At 35.3% G+C, this 23568-nt stretch overlaps 3 protein-coding genes across 3 annotated transcripts; 2 read left to right on the top strand and 1 right to left on the bottom strand.

Annotated features, from left to right (window-relative positions):
- The first annotated feature begins 1160 nt into the window (after nucleotides 1-1160).
- LOC149615963 (uncharacterized) lies at nucleotides 1161-11280 on the top strand. The gene is made up of 9 exons (XM_089857225.1): nucleotides 1161-1433; nucleotides 2515-2915; nucleotides 4309-4690; nucleotides 5524-5870; nucleotides 7013-7088; nucleotides 7277-7420; nucleotides 8697-8897; nucleotides 9061-9140; nucleotides 9873-11280. Exons 2-9 carry the CDS (start codon nucleotides 2526-2528, stop codon nucleotides 10572-10574), a joined length of 2322 nt encoding a protein of 773 aa, XP_089713351.1. The 5' UTR covers nucleotides 1161-1433; nucleotides 2515-2525; the 3' UTR covers nucleotides 10575-11280.
- Nucleotides 11281-12313: 1033 nt separating this feature from the next.
- On the bottom strand, nucleotides 12314-20355 carry LOC149615964 (neither inactivation nor afterpotential protein C-like). Its single transcript, XM_089856114.1, has 25 exons — nucleotides 20346-20355; nucleotides 19155-19331; nucleotides 17948-18123; nucleotides 17783-17887; nucleotides 17594-17693; nucleotides 17466-17536; nucleotides 17098-17312; nucleotides 16782-16872; nucleotides 16514-16675; nucleotides 16336-16452; nucleotides 16161-16265; nucleotides 16006-16089; nucleotides 15785-15935; nucleotides 15508-15559; nucleotides 15254-15443; nucleotides 15092-15185; nucleotides 14865-15018; nucleotides 14449-14590; nucleotides 14212-14371; nucleotides 13748-13842; nucleotides 13569-13680; nucleotides 13464-13510; nucleotides 12761-13008; nucleotides 12587-12698; nucleotides 12314-12521 (listed from the first exon to the last, which is right to left on the bottom strand). The coding sequence occupies exons 1-25, from the start codon at nucleotides 20353-20355 to the stop codon at nucleotides 12384-12386; spliced, it is 3108 nt and encodes a 1035-aa protein (XP_089712240.1). The 3' UTR covers nucleotides 12314-12383.
- Nucleotides 19266-23287, top strand: LOC149615965 (uncharacterized). Its single transcript, XM_089856082.1, has 2 exons — nucleotides 19266-20915; nucleotides 21592-23287. The coding sequence occupies exons 1-2, from the start codon at nucleotides 20912-20914 to the stop codon at nucleotides 23148-23150; spliced, it is 1563 nt and encodes a 520-aa protein (XP_089712208.1). The 5' UTR covers nucleotides 19266-20911; the 3' UTR covers nucleotides 23151-23287.
- The last annotated feature ends 281 nt before the right edge of the window (nucleotides 23288-23568 follow it).

Genomic DNA, 23568 nt, shown 5'->3' on the forward strand with positions numbered 1-23568 from the left:
AGTAAGTACATCATTAGGTAAAAACGTTTATACTTTGGATTGTATATAGGGTAGGATATTATGTGTTTTCAAACCGTGACAATCTTCAATTTCCTGCTGTTTATACAGATGATATTGCCAAATATATATAACGGCTGCTTTTAAGGAAATGAATATCATATTTCACTCTTATTTTATGTCGAAATTGAGATAAAACTGCGGTTTTTCAACCCAAAATTTGAAGAAATTTTTTTAAAAGAGTTAGTTATAGGGGTTAAGATTGTTTGATAATAATAAGTTAGAAGATTGTAAACGTAAACAATTTTTAGAGACCCTTTTTTCAACAATATTGAAAGCTGAAATTGTAAGGATTAGTGGCTTAATTGTTACTTTTTGAGTAATTAATTAAATTAGTATTTAATTATCAATGAAGTTGTAAAGAGAAAATTTTCTTAATTGGGCTTGATTTAGTTAAATTTTACGAGTTAAAATTTATATATTTTTCAAATAATTGTGCTCCGAAATTTCCGAAAAAAGGTTTTAGGGCAGTAGTTATGGGCTATTTTCTGTCTAAAATGTTCTATCCCCATTTTGTCCTAATGGTCACTGTTCACAAATTATGATTATAGTGTTTTATGGATGGTCCCTTAACTAAATTATCATTGTCTTTCAGTTTATTACCTAAATTTAAGCGGTCATCCATAAATCACTGCAATCATTAACTTGTAAAAGAGGCCCTTAGCCAAAATTCCATAGAAACGTTTTACGGTCACTGTTCACAAATTATAACTATAATGTTTTATGGATGGTCCCTTAATTAAATTAGCATTGTCTTTCAGTGTCTATTAGCGTTTTCCTTTGGGTCCTCGCGGAGCGCTCCCATGGAGGAATAAAACTAGGAGATCCCATTCTTCAAAAACAGTCTTTAATGGAGCTGAAAACTACTACTACCATTTTTATTGCTCCTAGGGAGCGCTCCGCGAGGACCCAAAGGAAAACGCTATAACTTAATTTTAAGGGATCATCCATAAATCACTGCAATCATTAATTTGTAAAAGTGGAACTTAGCTAAAATGCCATAGAAAATTTAAACAAAAATTGATTACCCACTGTACTTCGATCCCATAACTACCCTTTTTGAAATACCTTGTATAATAACTACTAATTAACACATAAACCCAGTTTAAAAATTGTGCGTTTGTTGTGGTTTCTACAAGCTACGACTTGTTTTATCATAACGCAACCCCAGCAGAGACTGAAGGCGATATCCCTGGAATTTTCCCGCCCAACGGCTGGCGTGTGCCGCGCTATTCTTTAGGTCTCTTCATTTACAACACGTTTCTCTCCCAGACGGGTCGTCGCGGTTACACTCTAGTCTGCTAGTTCCCGCGAAAAGCCGGGTTCTGTTATTTTTAAGTGATCGAACGAACGGGTTAACGAACCGGATTTTTGTGGTAGGTGTAACGTTATATTTCATTGTTTTAATGATGTGTATTAGGCCTAGGCTTAAATACAGTTTAAATTTGATTTGTATCATTGTATCTCCTTTGTTAAATAATATCCCCGCGCTTTGAGACCGAGGAGTGTCAGTTCAGTTCGTATTTGAACTTTGACACTTTTGGCGCGCTTTCACACTGTTGCCATATTAACTCAAGATTAATTAAGACATTTTAACAAACTAATGTGTTTGAATAAGGTCTTTTATAGTTATTACAGTCATAGTAAACAAACAATGCATGGCTTTTGAGTTAATTATTGACCTGTTGAACCCCGGTATTTGGTAACATCGGTACAAAAACGTTTTGACATAAGTTTAAGCCTTGGACCATTTATTTGAGACCTTTTACCTTGATGGGGTTATGGGCTGACCTTTGTCAGTACCATTAGGCCTATTTTTAAACCTTTGTATGCAATATATGCCTAATTCCCATGCCAGAAAGAGTGGGAAATTGAAATATGTTAGTTTAATTAGGTTATATTTAAACTTTGAACCCTAGCCAACAGGTAAATTCCTCTCTTAAGAAGCTACGCGTCTTTAAGGGTCAAACTAGGCCTAATCAAGCTTTTTTTTTATAATTTGACCTGTGACCTTGAGTCTTTAACGGTCAAACTAGGCCTAATGAAGCCTTTTCTATAATTTGACCTGTGACCTTGAGTCTTTAACGGTCAAACTAGGCCTAATGAAGCCTTTTCTATAATTTGACCTGTGACGTTGAGTCTTTAACGGTCAAACTAGGCCTAATGAAGCCTTTTCTATAATTTGACCTGTGACCTTGAGTCTTTAACGTCAAACTAGGCCTAATGAAGCTTTTTCTATAATTTGACCTGTGACCTTGAGTCTTTAACGGTCAAACTAGGCCTAATGAAGCCTTTTCTATAATTTGACCTGTGACCTTGAGTCTTTAACGGTCAAACTAGGCCTAATGAAGCCTTTTTTATAATTTGACCTGTGACCTTGATAACGTTTAGCCCAATTATAATTAACCCTTTGCAAATTTAGTACTTGTATCTTAAAATATTGTAATTATTTTACAGTAATTACCAAAATGGATAATTATACTGCAAAAAACAAAAGATTTATTAGTGAAAATGAACAATTTGAGAACCAAAACATTAAAAGGAGTAAAAATACGGATGAAATAGACAAACTTATGTCTCCAACTCGTAAAAATATTGTCAACGATGAAAGTTTAACCCCCAAAACAACGCGAAGTTTAAGAAGAACTGTTTTAACCGAACTTTCACCCAACACGAATGTGAATAAGAAACTTAATTTGGACTTTTCGCCAAAAAATTGGGGGGCTGAAATAAATAAAGAAAGCGGTATTGCAAGTTTGAAAACACCTTCTCCAAATGCACCCGTGACCCCCACGACAAATTTCAGACTTTTGACGTCACTCGCAGCTAGTCTTTCATATGCAAATGATCCTGACAGGGTAAGCTAATATTTATTATATCTTTATGCATGTAGAGGAATTATTTCTTATAATTTTTGCGTTGTTAAATTGACATAGGCTTAATTATTTTGCAATGATTTATTGTTTTACTATTATATGTAGGCCTTGATAGTTTCGCTTAAGGGGGTCGATAAATTTTCTACCCCCCTCTCTCAGCAGGGTTTCGAATCCCTTAAAAAAACCAGCCCTAAAAACCCACGGGTTTTATTGGGTTTTAATCTACCATAAAAATAAATAAATAAAATAAAAACCCACTTATGAAAACTAGTGTCTAAAAATTATTTTTTTATTAATTTAAATGCGAAAATAATTCCCCTTTAAACGTAGTTTGAAGCACAGCCCACTCGATCCCTTTAAAAACCAGCCCTGAAAACCGACGGGTTTTAATTTTAACCTACCATGATAAAAACCCACCCACCAAAAACACCCTTATTAAAACTAATTTATAAAAAATTTAATTTTTAATGAATTTAAATGTTAAAATAATTTCCTTTTAAACGTAGTTTGAAGCACAGCCCACTCGACCACGCTTTGCATCGTGTTTCGCGTGATTGAGTGGGCTATGTTTGAAGCAAAGCGCGGGTAACGTAACGTGGTTCCCCTACAAGTTGACTTTCCTTACGAGCTCCAGTTTTGTCTTGGCCTGCCTAGACTCGAGTTCGTAGGGAAAATCAACTTGTAGGGAACCACGTGACACGCGCTTTGTTTTAAGATATTTATTCTTTCATCTTCAAAAGTATTATTTAATAATATTTATTATTTTTAATGAAAGATTTTGAGACTTTTTTTATTAATCTGTGACGTTTGAAGGACAATTAGCATAAGTTTATAAGATATGTTCCTTCCATAAGTATTACGACCCTACCTATACTGTTCGTAATGCTACTGAGAGACTTACAGCTCGAGATAACTAGTTTGAGAAGGAGAACGACGGAAGCGAGAATTCAATTGAAGTCCTAAGTACACTCTGTGCATGGTGTTTAATTAATTTTGCAGCTAGGACTTAATTCCATCTAGGCACTCCTCCGCATTACTAAGCCCAAATTTGACAGCAGCGCCACCTCACTCACCAGGCTTCCCTCGCTTTACCTCCTCGAATCTATGACCTCACTCACTCACTCACTCACAAATTGCAAGCTCCAGTTTGTCATGACCAGAGATTAATTAAACAAACTTATGGAAGGAACATATCTTATAAACTCAAACAATTACTTATAATTCAATTCATGCAAACTTATAGTTATAAAAACCCATTGAATAAAACCCGGTGTGTTGTTGTTGGGTTTTTTCAAACCAACCCAACTGATTAAAACCCCCTTTTCAATCCAACGTTAACAAAAGAAATTCGCGCATTTATATTATATGTTCTCAGACAATCAAACTACCAAATCGGAGACTTATTCTAACAGACGAAACAAACACCCAAACTGAAACTGTAACTGAAACCGTTGATGATGCGAACATTTCAAACGACCCTGATACCACCACTACTTCTCAGTGCCATGAACCCACTACGGAATATTTCAGTTCTTCAAAATTTCAAATGGACAATGTTCAACAACAACCACAAGAAACGGAAGTGTTTATTGATCAGTTTGATGAACATTCTCACGATTCAAGTCATTCTGAAAATTCTGATCGCAAGAAGAAATCGTTGGGATTATTGTGCGAAAGATTTCTAAGAATATTTCCGGAGTATCCGATCGAGTCTGATAAAGTGGTCTTTAATTTGATTGATGTTTCTGAGAAGTTAGGTAAGTCTAATATGAACTATTATAAACCTACTTTTGTAATTTTGAATGTTGTTATTGCTCTACTGGTATCTGTGAAACCAGGAATACATATAGCTATTAGGAATTATTGTGTAGTCTTTTTCTTAATGTATCGTGGGGGATTTTGTGGGAAGAGCTAGCTAGACTAATCATTATGTATAAAGAATTTTACCTCGCGAATGATCTGTTTCTCTGTGGCTTGCAGGGAAATATTTGGGAAAAAAACCTGGAAATGTCAGGGAATTATATGTATGGGAAAAGAAACCTGGAAATTTCAGGGAATTATATGTATGGGAAAAAACCTGGAAATGTCAGGGAATTATAGGTATGGGAAAAGAAACCTGGAAATGTCAGGGAATTATATGTATGGGAAAAGAAACCTGGAAATGTCAGGGAATTATATGTATGGGAAAAGAAACCTGGAAATGTCAGGGAATTATATGTATGGGAAAAAACCTGGAAATGTCAGGGAATTATATGTATGGGAAAAGAAACCTGGAAATGTCAGGGAATTATATGTATGGGAAAAAACTTGGAAATGTCAAGGAAATATATGTGGTGAAAAACTTGGAAAAGTCAGGGAAATATTATATGGGGAAAAAACCTCGTAACGTTAGGGAAATCGTGTTACCAAAAGTTCTATGAACCCTGCTCGCAAACAGTGCCAGTGTCAAAAAATTACATAGAACATTTTCGACTCAAAATCGCCCATAGAACCCTCCTTTACTATATATACACACACCAGTGTAGTAAAAAGAGCCTTCGAGAAAAATTACAATTAACGCTATAGAAATGTGATTTTCTGTTTCATACAGGGGTCCCTAAACGACGAATGTACGACATCACATGCATTCTCAGTTGTCTAAACGTGATAGAAAAACGCAAAAAATCCATGTACCAATGGATGGGCAAAACTAATTTGATCGAAACTTTAAAACAATTACGTCAGCGTGCATTACAACTTAAACAATCCGTGAAATTGAACGAATGCATTGAAATGGAAAGTTACTCCAATTTACCCATATTCAAAAATGTAATATTACCACCAACATCGCGAAACGATGCTAATGAGGACATTGTCGAAGGAACAACAACCACGAGAAAAGATAAGGGACTCGCCGAAACCAGCAGAAGGTTTCTGATGTTGTTCTTAGAGTCACCTGTGAGTTTTCATTGTTTATCTCGATTGTTTTTCATTTTTTATTGTGTCGTGTTCTCTTGTCTTATCTGGTAAGACTCAGGGTTTATATCATACGAGCTAACGAATAACTGGAAATATAAGTTCATAAGATATGTTCCGTTCCATAAGTTTGTTTAATTAATATCTGGTCATGACAAACTGGAGCTTGTAATGAATTTGAAGTGAGTGAGTGAGTGAGTGAGTGAGGTCATAGATTCGAGGAGGTAAAGCGAGGGAGGCCTGGTGAGTGAGTGGGGCGCTGCTTTCAAAGGGGGCTTAGTAATGCAGATACTAAATAGGAGTGCCTAGATGGAATTAAGTCCTAGCTGCAAAATTAATTAACCACCACCGAGTGTACTTAGGACTTCAATTGACTCGCTTCCGTCGTTCTCCTTCTCGAACTACTGTAAGTCTCTCATCAGTAGCATTACGAATCGTATAGGTAGTGCATATCATACTTATGGAACATATCGAATAATAATTTATAGCTATATAAGCATAAGTTAATAAGATATGTTCCATAAGTATGAAATGCACTACCTATACGATTCGTAATGCTACTGAGAGACTTAGAGCAGCTCGAGATAACTAGTTCGAGAAGGAGAACGACGGAAGCGAGAATTCAATTGAAGTCCTAAGTACACTCGGTGCACGTGGTTAATTAATTTTGCAGCTAGAACCTAATTCCATCTAGGCACTCCTATTTAGTCTGCATTACTAAGCCCCCTTTGACAGCAACGCCCCACTCACCAGGCATCCCTAGCTCGCTTTACCTCCTCGAATCTATGACCTACCTCACTCACTCACTCACTTCAAAATTACAAGCCTTTCAGTTTGTCATGACCAGATATTAATTAAACAAACTTATGGTAGGAACATATCTTATGAACTTATGATTCTAATGAAGTGTCAAGATGAGTTTTCAGTTTAGTTTGAAAGTATTCTCTTATCGATAGGTTCTTAGAAATTTTTCTTTCAAATATTGATGAGAAGAGTGTATGTAATAGGCACCGATGTGTCACTTCACATTCTTTAAGATATAGTCATTGTTTCACTCGAGTGCTTTTTTTTTTGACTGAAGTGTTTTATTATCACTTACTAAACAATGGCACCATTTTCTGTAGGAAACAAGAATAAGTTTGGAGGTAGCTTCGAAAGTACTTAACGAAGAAACTTCTCGTGATGCTTCCAAATTAAAAAGTAATTGTCTTCTTGCAACGTTATCAGTTAGGCATATGTATTATCTTATTGTTAGGGAAATTTTTTAAGTGTCTTACACCTGTTGCAATATCGTTTTAAGATTACGTTAGCTAAATGTACTTAGAAGAATTTTTCAAAGGGGCTGCAAATTTAATTGCTTTTTTTTTTGGTAAATTTTATAATTTCAGCTCGTGTTAGAAGATTGTATGATATCGCAAATGTTTTGCAAAGTTTGAGTCTAATTCAAAAAGCATACACAAATGATTTGCGCGGTAGAAAATCTGCTTTCATCTATTCAGGACCATTGTGCTGGGATCTGACACAAAACTCTGGTAAAATTAATTACACTTAAAGTTGATTTAAAGCGAGTTGTAAATTTTGTGGAGATTAACAAGTCATAAAAGTGCTTTCGTAAATTCTACGTGTAACGGGGGTTGCACAACGAAAACTTCGTACTTAAAATCCATAGCATGTTTGCCTCTATTGGTAAAATCAGAAGTATGATAAGGGGCTAGAAGTATGGAGGTAACGAAATTCTTCACTTGGCGAAAGTGAATATTCTTGATAAGACACCAACGGTTGGCCCTCTGGTATCGGTTTCTGAATTTCCCCTCCAAAACGTGAGACGCTCGCGGCGGTAGACGGCCGAACTAGATTCAAGCACCCGCGTCCGTGTTCCGCGGCTTTAGGTTGAGAGGAACGGGGGTAGGAAATGCTTTTGGAACTCGTCCAATTTTTTTCTCTCTAGTGTAGGCGCGATGGAAGCGGCATAAAATCCTCAAATTTGTTCACTATTGCCAAGATCTATTACTCCATGCTAGAGCACTTTACTTCTAGTCCCTTATCTTACTTCCGGTCGAACCTAGAGGTCAAATTTGTCACTTTACCATTAACAGTCCCCAGTAAGGTTTGAAGTATTCATGATATCTCAAACAAAGACAACACTATCATATATCGCTACTTGTGTGGTATGAAATACCACCACAAACACACACACAGACTAGATCTCCCTAATTTCTACGTTACACCAGAAGTATATAATACTTCTCTTCGAGAGAAGTGTACAAGCACAAAGCGGGTTAAGTGTAACGTCACTCTTCCCAACATCGGATCATTTAGAGCAAGGTTACTAAACCGAATCACATACACGATAAATAGTTCCCTCATCATTACTCTATTAGCATTTAAATATTTGGCAAGACGCATGCTCTTGTGCAATTTTGCCCCACGTCAAGACAATCAAGGTTTGTGGGATGATTGCAGGGGATTTAGTGCCAAACAATTATAGAATTCACCTTACGGTGCTATGCCCATCTGGAGTTTGATGAGCGGGAAAGCAAACTAAAAGGGATCCCTCGCCTGGGAAGAATGACGTTACATAACTAAAGCATTAAGAGGATACAGAGTGGCATCCTTCTTCTATTATCCCCTTCTGGTTACACGTAAATAAAAACACGGTTCAACATTTGTTAAACATGGTTTCAAAATGTGGTTCTTTTGTAATTTTGTGATTGACCCAAGTATCTGTCGGTCTTCGTACTCTGTTTAGTTTGAATTGTAAACGAATAAGTCGTTTAAATTAATTGAAGTTTTCAATTCTTAACTCAGTTGAAAATAATGCCTTGCCAACATCGGTAAGTTCTTCAACAATCACGAGTGAAGCCGAAACGCGAATGAAATCCCTGCAGAACGCGCGTTATCAAACTTCTTCCAACAAAAGACTTAGAACTGTGCGTGTTCCCAAACCCAAAGAACAGTGTCCAACTACTGGAGTGTCACTTGTGAAAAATGTCAAGAAATCGTGTAACGGTAATTGAGTGATTTAGGAAATTTTAATTTTTATACAGATATATAAATATATTTATAAATTTTTATTATATGCATTATATTATATATCATGTCATAGGTAGTAAATAAATTTTATTAGGTATTTTATTTTTATTTGTGCGGGTTTTTGAAATTTTTTTTGTAGACTTTATCGTGAAAGGAATTGCTCATGCTTCGAAATTTGTGACGTTGGATGTGTCAAAATCAGCAGGACTTAATACTCAGGTACGTTTGCATGTGGTGTGGTGTGGTGTGATGTGATGTATTATATGTGAGGTCGGATTTAATTCAGATAGTAAGCCCAAATTCTGACCCCCTTCTCTTGAGCTATGCTTTAATAAGGTCTAGGCAGAAGTACTTGGTGTCGTTTGACGGATGACATTTTTATCTATAGACCATTTCATTTACAAGGAGCCCAGTGGTCCTATAATTCCTATAAAATCCAATATTTTTGAACCTGTCCTATGATTTCATGAAAGGTCCTATAATATCCTATATTTTTGATGCTTAGTTTGTGAAGTTTTAATATAATTTAGCATCAAATTAATCAAAATTTAGATGGTTCTTTTAAAATAGACATCACATTTGACTAGATTTGACCGAAATTGCGGAGTTTGCTCAGGATTTTTATTAATTATATTATATCATTTAATTAAGTTCCTCTGAATTTAATTCAAAAGTAAAATCCAATTTGTTATTTTTATTTCTTCAAATTTTTCTGCATAATTTAAGCCAAAATAGTGTTATACATGTGCATCTATTTATAGTCCTATATTTTCCTATAAAAACACGTGATTTTTTTTTCACCTTTAAAATCCTATAATTCCGTATTAAAAAAATCCTATATATTTTTCCTATAAGAAATTTAAATGTTTGACTGAACTCCCTCCTGCAGTTACTAATTAATGGGGGGTTAATTAGCAGTTTAGTAACACATTACATATATAAAACCCATAGGGACACTGCCAGATCATCTCAATCCCTTTCGACAAATACGAAGAAATCATAAATTCCATGGGAATTCCTAGAACCCAAATTCAAGCTATCAAATTCATCTCAACCAAAGAATTATCAAAAACACCCTTGATAAATTCAAATCTTACTGAACAATCGGTTAGAGTAGATAGTAACGAAACCTACCCAAGGCCCAATGAGAAACGAAACGAAAATACCAGTTCAGAACTACTTGAAACTGAAAGCAGTTCCGTTATGGAGAATTTCCCAGAAATTGCAATTGAACATTGTTTCGATAACGAAGAATTACAACATCTTGAATGTTACGGAATTGCCGAAGAAATTGAAGTTCAAACAACCCCTCAACAAATTGAAATAGAAAATGCTGTGTCTTCAATTAACTCCCCTAAATTCACTTCACCTGTTAAATACGCCCACGCTTCTCAGTCTTGTCAGTTCAAAACTCCTGGTACACCTATTAAGAAACGTTGGGTGTCAACTAGAACATATTCGAAAGTATTGCCATCGCCTTACGTGTTACCATCCAAGCCCTATTCCCCAATTTACACCACCACTCTAGAGCATACCTTAAGTACACTTCCCGAAATTGAGATATCCCCGGTAATTACCTCGAGTAATGGTACTAGCAAAGTAAGTAATGGTAAGAATGCGGCGGTTGCGAGGTGTTTGAAAATGTCCGAGTAATTACGGACAGAATTCAATTGTACCTGTTTCGGTTTTTGTCATTTTTATTAATATTGATATTTGTTCGTTTTTTGGTGTTTATAAGGTTTGTTTGGGTTGGTTTTTATTGTAATATAATATTATATGGGTTTAATTGTTAATGCCTTCTGCTATATTTAACCCTATTTCTAATTAATTTTCGCCAATTAATCCCAGTGTTTCATCTTATTTTGACTTCGATTGTACAATGAATTAATCTTTTCTAGTACTAGATTAAACTAGTTATTTGAATTTTTACTTTAGCTTAAATATATTAAAGCTAGACCTACATAGTACATTGAATAGCCACTTTTTAGTTCATTTTCTTGTTAATCCCTTGATATATTTCGTTAATGTAAGCGTTAATACTCAGTATTTGTTTTAAAACTTCAATTTGTACCTTTACGATGATCTATTTTCATCCTCTACAATGCAATTAATTGTCTTTCAATTTTTATTTTATCTTTAATATGTTGAAGCTAGGCTTACGTTCCATGCTAAGGCATGGCCACTTTTTAGTTTATTTTCTTGTTAATTACTTGATACTTCATTAAGTTAAGCGTTAAATACTCAGTATTGTATACCATTTGTTTTAAAACTTATGTCTGAAACTTTCATCCTTAAATGCAATTGCCTTTCAGTGTATTGTTCAAACAGTTCAATAATAATAATACGTTTTTAACGTAAAGCTAATTAATTCATTTATTTATTAGAGAATAATTAACTGAAGGAAATGGTTAATTAATTTGGTATTTGGTGGGTCGTGTTTAATGTCACTGAACGTACGGCAGTGATGAGTTGCACTGATGTTTTGAAATATAAGATTATGTGCTTAAATCTCTGAGCCTAGTTCATAATGATTTTACGATAACACTTCACATAAACACTAATTTGGGTTTCTTTTGCACATAGTTGACAAACATGTTATTATACCACAGTTTTCAAAACGCACAATTTCAAACTAAGAAACCAAAATTCTGAAAACACAAATATACATGAAACCGCAACTACTTAATAGTTACAATCAGATGTATGTAATACTTCTCTTCGATAGAAGTGTACCACAATAATTGTTACAGGATTCTTAACAACATCAGAACATTTGGAGTAAGGTTACTAAACCGAATCATGCACATACGCCATCTAAATAGTTCCCTCGTCATTACTATATCTATTGGCGCTTAACTATTTGCCAAGGCGCATGCATGCACTTGTAGATTTTTGTCCCACGTCAAGACAATCAAAGTTTGTGCCAGGTTGATTGCTGAGGATTTAGTACCACCAAACCGTTATAGAATTCACCCTAGCACGGTGCGATGTGATACCCATCTGAAGTTTGATGAGCGGGAGAGCAAACAAAAAGGGCTCCCTCGCCTGGAAAGAATCATGTGCTTACATAACTGAAGTATTAGGCCTAAGACGATACAGAGTGTCATCCTTCTTCTACAATGATTTGTGAAAATGTTAAGAAAAAAATTCAATCCCCAAATATGGCACGTCTGAACCAAACCACTTTATTAAGACGATGAATCGTACATGACTCTACAAATACATCACACGTAACTGGTAAACTGAATCAAAATTATTTATTTTAAATTTAAACATCATAAGTAAATTTTATTAATCTATTTACAGGAATTATTATCAGTACGAAACACTAAAAACTATTGTAGAAATAGGAATAAGTTAGAAAGGCCTGTTGTAGTTATGATGTTGTACTTCGAGAAATTTTAGGTCCGAGTGGATTTTGTCTAAGATTCGTTTCCGTACTTCTTTGTCTTCACGATTGCACTATTCGTTTCTTTCGGCTCGTTTCCTTCTTGCAAGTACCAAGAAGCGTCTGCATAGCGCTTGTATCTTGATTATTTTCTTCACATGCGTCTCGTAAAGCATCGATAGGTATTCTTCACCGTAGAATTTCAAGAAAACCTGCATTTACAGCAATAATTGTTGACAAAAAGTGAAACGTGGTTTTCTGACGTGTTTTACCAGACCTTATTGACACCAGTTGCCCATCCGTGCATTTTCAATCGTAGCAACAATAGTCGACAGTTGTCAAGTGTTAAATCCACATTTTCATCAAAATCAAAGGCAAGATGTTTGTATCTTTAAAAAGGGAGAGTCCGTTTCACGAAAGTGTAGTTTGGAAATCTGTGTTCACAACTTACCGTGTCAAGAAATCTCCGAAGAATAAACGGCAAGCGTATCCAACTTTTCTGATATAGGCAATTTCGGGCAAATTCATTTCAGTCAGTTGAGCAGCAACCAATGATTTATCGAAGGGTTCAGTTGCTGATTGCGGTTTGATACATAGTACAACGTGGGGTCGATCAGGCAAATCCAAATTGAGTATTTTCGATAAGGTTCGTTGCAATTCCGATGTGGTCGAGTTTGGGGATTCAAATTCCTCCTGACCCTGTATGAAGACACCTTTAGTATTAATTTAATTTGTGAATCGTTTGTGTATGTTATCAGCTGCGTTAAATTTTCAATGTTCATGCCCGGCTTTAAGTGCGATTTCAGAATGAATTTTGTTTACTGTTTTCGTGCCTGTTTTGTTACGAAGAAATCTTCCAGGGTTGTTTTTCTAAATATCCATTTGCCTTCGTCAATACCTGAACCTTTGCACAATTCCTTCAATTTAAATGGAGTGTAAAGGTAGTTTGATTTCCAGAAGATCGTATTATATTTATTATTCTCCCTTTAAGATGTTTGTAAGCTATATTTGTTTACTAGGCCTACATTGAAAATATTTCTTTATATTTAAAGATCTATGCTTTCGAACAATTTCTTCGTGTTTCAAATATTTGTTAGTATTTGAATGTTCGTTATGGGTTTTCTTCTAAAATGAAAAATTGTAATTTTTCGTACCAATGCAGTAGTTTTTTTCAAGTTGCTTTTGAGAGGACTTGGTGGTGCTGAAAATTTAATTTAATTATAATATTATTCTTTAATTTAAATAAAATGCCTATCAACCTTTAGTGAAGATGTTTCTAATGACTGGAATACTGGAATCCATTAGAAGTGCCAGTATATTAGTTTCCTTGAACAAATTCTTCGAGATTACATCATTTAAGCAATAAGTCACCTGAAAAATGATTAATTCAATTTTACTATCGAAGTTTCACGAGTTGCAATCATGAAATGATTTTCACCTTTCCAAAAATATGGTTTATCGTTGCATTAACCTTATCGTCATCTGTCTTCTCAATTTGTATGTGGTCGTTGCTTTGAAATGTTTGCAAGTCATCTAAAATGAAGGCATTTAATAATTTTGCCAAGAATATTTCGTTTAAAGAGCAAGTCTCGTTTAAAATGTATTTTTTAAATCGAATTTAATGAGGTAGGGTTTATGTCACAGGAAACTAACATAAACTTCCGATAGGGTGAAATTTTGAGGATTTGGTTTTGAGGAGCCAATCCTAAAAATGTTAGACCTAAAATTATTGTATTTTTAAGTACTAAGTAATAGGCATTTTTAGAAATCTAAGATTTATAATAATAATATAAGCTTATACACTAAGTCTGTGGCTTGGTAACCGGTGGGTCCCTTTACAATTCATAAAAGATACTAATGATAAATTTAAATGAGACTTGGCATTTAAAACAATTTCAATACCACTCCAATTGGAATCTCCGGTAGTTTCTTTAATAGATGCGTCCAAAATGGCGGTCATGATACCATTTTCGCTGTTCACTAAACTTTGCACCAAATTAGTGTGATCAATTGATGGTGCATGTTTGAATGGAATTTCAACATTTTCCGATTCGTAATCTGCCTGGTTTTCAATACATAAAAAATTATATTTTATATTCATTAATTGTCGTTTGTTTTAATTTAATATACGGACCTTACCAATTCATTCAAGAAAATATATTTCTGGAGAGCATTTTGAATGCTGTCATTTAGCGTATTGACGCAAATTTGAAATAATGGATTGCTGGAAGTTTCTTCAAAGCCTGGTTGGTCGATGATGGTTGCAGAGAGCTCAGACCCACTGTAATTTTAAATTATTGTGTTCTTAGGTTTGCTTCACTTTCAACTTTTTGTTTAGGCAGAGAACACGTATGAGAAGGAGGATTGAAGAGACCAAATTAATCGTCAGTTCCCCCCTTTCAAAACCGGACCACTTGACGTCTGGCTCGGATGTGCGCCGATGTAGGTGCGCGTGAGAGAGATATCGGGCTGTGCCGTTTTAGTTACCTTCCCCTTTCCGTCTTTGACTCTCCTTCTTATACGTGCTCACTGGTTTAGGTTCTTAGACGTCTTACTATACTAAACGTGTAAATGCAAGTTGTCTGTTGATCATTGTAACAACCCAGTCCATTAAGGTACGGTACAGAATACCCAAGTTGCTGTTCTTAGAGTCTTCATTGGGAAATTCCTCTTTCAAATCTGTATCTTGAACTCCAAGAAGTTGCGCCACTAATTTTTTTTATTAATAATTATTTAAATTAGTTTTAATTTAGTCAGGATTGTGTAGGAGGTTTTAGTTCACCTTGCGATAAAATTTCAGCGTCGCTTTCTTCATCAAAGGTTAAGTTACCAAGCAATAGAATGCAGGATATAACAGTGAATAATCCATTAATTTCCTATGAAATATCTAGAGTTAATTTTCAATCTTCAAATTAAGGCTATTTAATATTTATTTTTCAAATACTTCTTCATTGAATGCCAATGCTTCCAATGCTGATTTAAATTTAGTGTAATTCATCACTTGGTCATTTTCTTTCTGACTTTCCAAATCGGGTAACAAGGTGAAACTGTCTTTTTCCAAATGAAATTCGCCAAGTTTTTCCTCAGATTTTAAACCGAAGTAGACTTGGTACAAGACATGGAAATTCGAATCGCTGTTGATCAAAAATTGCATTAGAATTTTTTTTTAGTAGTTTATAATTTTATTTAGCTTATTACCTGCCAGGGTGTGTTAAGTGAATGGTGTTTAGAAGATTGGCCGAAACAATCGCTGCAAAATTAATTTTAATTACGTATAATTTTAGGTATGTTAACGAGATGTTGCTATTTGTACTAAATTAACGAAACTAATTTGTTTAGTTCGAGTCAAGTTAACCAAAATATTTCGAATTAATATGTTGAATTACTATGCGCGTTATATACCCTTTAAGCAGGTTTTTCTGCATCAAACCAAGCGCTGCTGGTCAAAAAGTATATAAACCAATTTTGCACTGACCTCCGGACAGTTTTCCAGTTTGACTGAAGGTCACTTCAACGCTCTTAACCATTTGACTTGCATCCGGATTTACAGATATTTTAGCATTACCCATGGTGTCTAAAATGCAACAGAGTTCCACAATTTTCTGGTTAATCCCTTCAACTGGGCACTAATTAACGCAATAAGAAATTAATTTAATGTTAATATTGAGCCTTAGGAGAGTTTCGAATCTATTGTACCTGGCCAAGGAAGGCTAGTTGTTTAAGTAATTGTCTGGCTGAGAAAGTTTTTCCCGAACCACTCATACCACTTAGAATCACAAACTAATTCAATATCAATATTTTTTTTATTATGATAAATATTACTTATTTAATCCACAAATGCTAATTATTACTTGGCTCCTTTTATGGTGCAATAATTGCTGGTATAATCGGTCAGCAACAGCAAAAATATGTGGATCGTTATCGCATAAAGCCTTCTCTTTGTAAATGTTGCAAACCTATTTTATAATTGCGTATAAGATTCTGTCCCAAATTCAAAAACGTTTAAACGTAAAAACGACAACTTACATCGTCACCAAAAATTCCTAAATCATTTTCAGGATTAAGAGCAACAAGCACATCACCGGAATATGTGTAGCATGTGTTCTTAATGAATCTATCTTGAAGCAAATCAGCAATATTTTCCTGTAAATATTTGTGCAATGTTTTAATGTTTAAACTGGAAATACTGTGAAGACATTCTTACTGAGGATATGTCGCTAAGGCTTGTAATATCATCTGTTAAAACCTTTTCATGAGGTATACCCGGTCTCCATTTTAGGAATCCGTTTTTGTATGTGGCACTGGTAGGATTTTTTGGTGTCTTGTTTGTCCATTTGCTGATTAGGTCCAGCATCTCTTCTCGAGTCTGTTTTAACACAAAGTTTAATTGGTTAATAGATTAATAATCATTCTTTATCAAAATAGGATCATGTGTTTAATGGCCATTGTTTCATAACTTATGATATACTTACGTCAGACTCATTCTCAGTTAATTGTATCAGGAATGGATGTTCCTTCAACTCTCCAATGAATGGTCTGAATTCAGGATCCACAACCAAGCATCTATGAAAGAAGAAGAATCGTTTTATCGTTAAATACGCAATTTACGTGTATTTTAGACTTAAAGAACGTTTCAGACTAAACAACATTCTGATTCAAAATTCGATCACCGAACATTTTTTCGTTCGAATGAATCAACTCATCAAAGTTCAATTCACAGGACCAGCTAACTTGAACTGAGTCTAATGTTGTAACGTCTGAGAAGACTTAAGGTCAACAACGACTTACTCGCTAACGAAGTCAATCAACTCCTTGCTTCGAATACACTGAGAGTTGATACCAACATTTGGTGGTGGATTGCGAACTATTTGTAACATGGCTTGCGCAGGGGACAAGTAACTTAATGGTGGGACATTGTCGGCTAACTCGATGACTGTTATTCCAAGTGACCATACGTCACAACTGCCATCGTAGCTTGAGTTTGTTTGTTCACAAGCAATGACCTGTTTCAAATTTTTCATTTGAAAAAAGAAATTAAATATGCAAGAAACCAATACACAGGACCAGGGCCACCGTCTTAGGTTATAACGCCAGACGGAGCCCTAACTGGAATTAATGGACAGGTCTATATTGAAATAGGCGTCAAAGAAGGGTACCTCTGGTGCCATCCAATATGGGGTTCCAACCGTTAATATTTGCTTCTGTTTCGCCTTTACCACCGCGGTACCTGTTACATATTTCATCATTAGTAACTTATTTTACATTTATTGAACCTTGAACTTACCAAAGTCAATGACGCGTATTTTACCATCTGAGCCACAGACTAGGTTAGCTGCCCTCAAGTCTCTGTGAATTATTTCCTTCTCTCTAAGAAACTCCAAGGCCTGTTTGAGAATTTAATTCGTGTTTTTAGTATAACTATTAAATGTATCAGAAGGCTATTATAGAAGAAGGATGACACTCTTTTTATTACGTCAACAAGGTCTTTGGTGATTATCGCAATAATTTTGTCGTTGAGGTAGAGATGATTTTCTCGCAGCCAACGAAGCAAATCTCCCATGTTTCCCATTGGCAGTAGCTAAAGTTTTAAACATACCCTTGTCGTTAATCTGTTGATACAAATTATGACAGAACTTACTTCCATGACAAACCACATTTGATCTTCGTGGTCACCACTAGCGCATCGTAAATACGGTCCATAATATTCGACAAAGTTCGTATGTTCATGAACTATTTCTAATGTCCGAAATTCGGATTCGATTTCGAGGACGTGTTCCGCCACTGGTTCAATTACCTTAATGGCTACCCTGCGTTCTGAAGACAAGTATAATAACAGAAATGGTTCTAACTTGGGGATCAAAAGATAATTGATGATTGCCTATATGCAAAAATCTGAAGTATTGTGGAGTGTATCTGTTTGATAATTTGGCAAAAACCTTTATGGTCATACTTCAGAGTGGAATTTGGGTCAGTGTCTGATCCCTTGAAACTGAGATCATATGGTGTAAACTGCTCAGTTGAGAACACCATATTTTATTGGTAATTCCAGGAATACATACAGCTAATTGGAATTATTGTTCCCCATATCTCCAACGTTAATTTCTATGCGCCGGACTTGAGCTCAAACTTACTATCCGTCTCGAATCATAATTCTGACGACCTTTTCTTATACTAAACCTCAAAGTTAATTATTTACACCATATCGTTCCATTTGTTACAACGACAATAAGCCAAGTTATTGCAATTGCTGGTTATAATAATAATAATTATAATCTAAGCTTTTTTTCTACTAAGGTCCCTTTACAATGCATAAAGAGGTCGTGGTTAGCCCCTATGCCACAACCTACCAACACCGCCCAAAACTAACTATTGCTGTTAACCTCAGTTTTGATGGAGCTAAGAAAACTGGTAAGACCAAGGAGGCAAACTCCTTTAACAAGTAAAGAGAGAAATTGCAAAAGGGTTTGTTCCCTGGTTCTTGACCCTGTGCCACAGTCCAGGATCTAATCCTGGACTATTAGACCCTCTTGCTGAGAGGCCAATTCTGCCCATGTAGTTCAATTCTGTTCACAATTTACAAGAAAACGGTGCCACAATCCGGGATCTAGCCCTGGACTATTAGACCCTCTTGCTGAGAGGCCAATTCTGCCCTGTATTGTGCAATTCTGTTCACAATTTACAAGAAAACGGTGCCACAGTCCGGGATCTAACCCTGGACTATTAGACCCTCTTGCTGTGAGGCCAAGCTACCCCACCTTTGAAATTCTGATATATTATGCAATTCTTAACACAATTTAAAGAAAAATTGCACTAGAACAATTCGACAATAGAGTAAAATACCTTACCGGTTGCATGATCATAGGCAGCGTAAACTTTAGCATAGGTTCCCAGACCGAGAAGTTCTTGAAAATCATATCGGTTTCCAGGATCAGGCAAATTTTGCAAATCAATACCCAAACTTCTTTGATCCATCCTTTCAAATACTCCTCCGCTGTATTGGGATACAAGTTGCAAAAGCCACACTTTAACAATATATCAATGGCTAGTGGTGTCAAAAAAGGTGCTCCTCGTAATGTTCCTACTAATAATTTACCGTTTTAACTTTCAGAAATCGGATTAGCCCAAAATATTTTTTTCGTCGTAAAGTTTTCGATGTAATCCTTTAAAGGGTCTTTCGAACGACTTGACGCGATTGCGAACAGTTTATTATAATTGATTTTTTGAACTTATTTGGCTTCGGTTCTTTTTATAAATACCGTGTATTATAGTCCGTTGTCGTTGTCGTAAGGCCATTGCATTCCGTTATCCACCTTTTGTATGGCTTTGTTTTAGAAATAATTTTAACCAATTATAAAATATTTTTTGGGGGTGAGAATTTAATGCATGTGTAATTTTAAACTGAAATCTGTTTTTTTTTTTGTTTATCTATATGATAATTGCTTGATTGCTCTGATGAAAATGATTTAAATTCTGCTTATCAACTGATGCAATAAGGTTGCATAGTTTTGTTCGAATTATATCAGTTCTATTTTTATTGGATAATGGTTTTATTCATTTAAATTATTTTTGTTTTAAATTTTGATGTTGCCACCACCGTGCAGTCAGGAGATTATACTGGAGAGTAAGGCATTCAGTTTTGTTTAAATATTGGATTGGCAATCATCATTTATGGTACTTCAAATGCTAAGGGCAGTAAGAACCCTTATTTTATACAAAGAAAGAGGCAGCGAGAAGTCAATATTATACTGGGTATTACCAGGGGTAGATTTAATTTTAGAAGTAGGAATGGAGAACGGCGTAATTTGGGTGCGCGTCAAAGTCCCGAACCCCCTTCCACGGGATGGGGGGGGGTATTGAAGAAGAGGCGGGTCATAGCGACAGAGGTAAAAAGGTATTACGGGGTTTTCGCCGTCCCCGCCAGCAGCGTCATCAAAACGTAATTTAAGTGAACCAATAAGATAATTTAAACTTTTCGTTACGTGTTGGAGGGAGGAGCTCTATACTGGGCTAGGAGTCGGACTGAAGTAAATACTAACCGTTCTCCATTCCTACTTCGAAAATAAAATCCATCCCTGGTATTACAAAAAGGTTCTATGGGAAATCAATTTTTTGAGTCAAAAATCACGCTTTTTGAAACCCCAAAGTGTTTTTTGGTATAATTTCATACACTCATTACTAACTTTTTATCAACTCTCGTTTTCAAAATTCGCAACCTTAAGTACATTTACATTTACCCTTGTTGATAAACACACATCAAATGACGTTATCTTTATCCTTCAAGGCATTTAATTGATAAAGTTTTCGAACTATTACTATATACGCATTTTTCTCTTATAAAAACCTCAAAGTTCACTTATTTATCTATCAGGCGAGATAAATAAAATATTTGAAATACTACAAATTAACAATCAATCTGGTAAACGTACGGTATAATCCAAAGCCTACGGAACAGTAGAAAGGTTGTTGTGCTTATCGTAATTAACTGCGCAATTTATTAACGCGTCGTAGTAGGTTATGTAAGAAAGGTATGCAGTTGTTTCGGTGTTATTTAAGAAAATAAACAAAATATTAGTGTTTATTTTTAAAATATACTATTTAACATATGGGTAAGTTTGAAATTTCTATTAAAAGTTTATAAGATATGTTTCATAAGTTTGACCCTACCTATAATTCGTAATGCTCGAGACTTACTGAGAGCAGGGATAGATTTAATTTTAGATGTAGGAATGGAGAACGGTTCGTACTTACTTCAGTCCAACTCATAGCCAACCCAGTATAGAGCCCCTCCCTCCAACACGTAACGAAAAGTTTAAATTATCTTATTGGCTGCTCACTTAAACTACGTTTTGATGACGTTGCTGACGGGGACGGCGAAAAATACGTAATTCCTTTTTACCTCTGTCGCTGTGACCCGCCTCTTCTTCTTTCATCCCCCCGTCCCGGGGAAGGGAGTCCGGGACTTTGACTCGCGCCTATATTACTCTGTTCTCCATTCCTACTTATAAAATTAAATCTATCCCTGTTGAGAGCTAGGTTGAGGGAGAACGACGTGAGAATGGACTACACTCGGTTTTGCAGTCCATCTTCCTATTTATTCTGTTACTAAGCCTTTGATAGTGCCTCACCATGCCTCCCTCGCTTTACCTCGAATATATGACCTATACCTCACTTACTTCATGACAAGCTAACCCGAGATTAACAAACTTATGATGGAACATATCTCATAAACTTATGCTATTATAATTACAATAAAGTTTAATAATTAAATTCAAATTATTTTAGAGCAAGTGCAATCCACCATGAACGAAAACCCAAGCCAGTCACAAAAATTAAAACTGGTCTACGATGAACACCTACATTTAAGCAATGATGAATTTCAAACCATTCTTAGGAAGTGCAATACCCCTGTTCACGAATCAAAAATTGACCGATTGAAAAACGTACCTGAATATCCGAAACCATACGTATTTGTTAAATTATCTTCGGAATCTTACGTGGATAAACTTAGAAACGAATCAGATGAAACGTATGAAAAAAGAATTTCATTACCAACTGGATGGAAAGTTCTAACTACAGCCTGCAATAATTCCTTGTTAAATGGTTACTTCGGAGTTGCCATTTACAATGAAAACAATCGCCAAATTATCATAGCACATCGTGGTACCAATCCAAGAAATATTGGTTCAATACGATCGGATTTGCAAGGAGTTTTTGAAAATGAGTATGTACCACAAATGAATTCCGCTTGCACGTTTGCGCACTTGGTTTTCGACGCAATTCAAGAATTGCCCTGCAATTGGACGCTATTTTTTACCGGACATTCGTTAGGAGCATGGCTTGCCCAGTTGACCACCTTCACAGTTAAATATTTGAAATTGCAAGACAAGTATTTTGTTAAAAATTTATACGTTTACCAAAGACAATTACACACTGAAGTCTTCGACAGTCCAGGTTCTAAAGATATGTTGTTAAAACTAACAGCTGATTATGGCATCGAATACGAGAACGAAAATGATTTGTTCAAAACATTGGATATGACTACTTACTTGTCCTCACCAAATGTAGTTAATTGTTGCAATCACCACATTGGAAATTTATACCGTATCTACCCTAAAATTACAAATGATGAATACGTCAAATACACCCTTTCTTCGCATAGTATTGAGGGGATTTTGGAAGCCTTTGACCCTGAAACCGGACAAGTACATCGGGATCCTAGTAAAGGTTACCTTAAAATGAAATTAGTTTTATATTGGCCAAAACTCGAAGTTAAGATATCCTTATGGCAGTTGCTTGAGTTTGGAAACTCTGATGAACCAGTTTTAGGTCTGGAATACGTTGATTTCTTCAAATGGGCTAACACCATGAACGATTTTGACCCCGAACCTGATGTAGTGATACCCAACCCACATTCAAAGTGCAATTTTGAAATTGTTTACGAAACTAAACCATTTCGTGAATACGAATGTGCAACAACAGTTTTTACACAATCTGAACTTGAATTTCTGTTTGCAATTAAAGAAATTGACAAAAATGGATCTCCAATTTTTGAAAACGCTGAAGATACAACTTTCGTTTTTGAAGAACTACGCAAAATAACTATACAAGATTCTACTTTATTTTCGTTTGAAGATAATTTACGCTATTTTATACCGTTTGTGAAGACATTGTTTGAAATAATGCATGATATGTCTGATTTGAAACTGGGTCAAAATGGTTTTACTATGGTCAGTAAGAACGATATAATTGAACAACAAGGAAAAGAACATGAACATGAGATTATTGCGACGAAAGAAGACAGTGGTTGGTTTGACATGTTTAAAAGTTGCGTTATTTCGTGAATATTTTATAATTTTTAAATTGAAGTCAACCATTGTAATTTTTAATTAAAATTATATATATATATATATATACTTAGTTCCTTAATATGCCTTTTTTTATCTCATGTTATCCAAATTGAATAAATATGTTTCTCAAATACTGTTGCATCTTAATAAACTTTTGTCAAAGAAAAATCCGTAAACTTGGGAACGTTTCCTCCAATTATATAAATGGTACATAAATTTAACCCAAAACAACGATCACCTTTTGGGGGGCCAATCAATGTTTGGGAACCCATATCTCCGTAACCAAATGTTGTGGACCCCTATCATGTTCTTTGAAAATTTCCAAAAACAACCCTGTCATGGCAGAATTTCTAGAAAGACCCTGCATAATTGTAAATATAACAATCAATATCAACTCAAGGTATTGGTATCA

This window comes from Phalangium opilio, unplaced genomic scaffold (genome assembly GCF_054372755.1).
Source record: "Phalangium opilio isolate 3A_F unplaced genomic scaffold, DU_Popi_V2 ptg000217l_1, whole genome shotgun sequence".
Lineage (NCBI taxonomy): Eukaryota > Metazoa > Arthropoda > Arachnida > Opiliones > Phalangiidae > Phalangium > Phalangium opilio.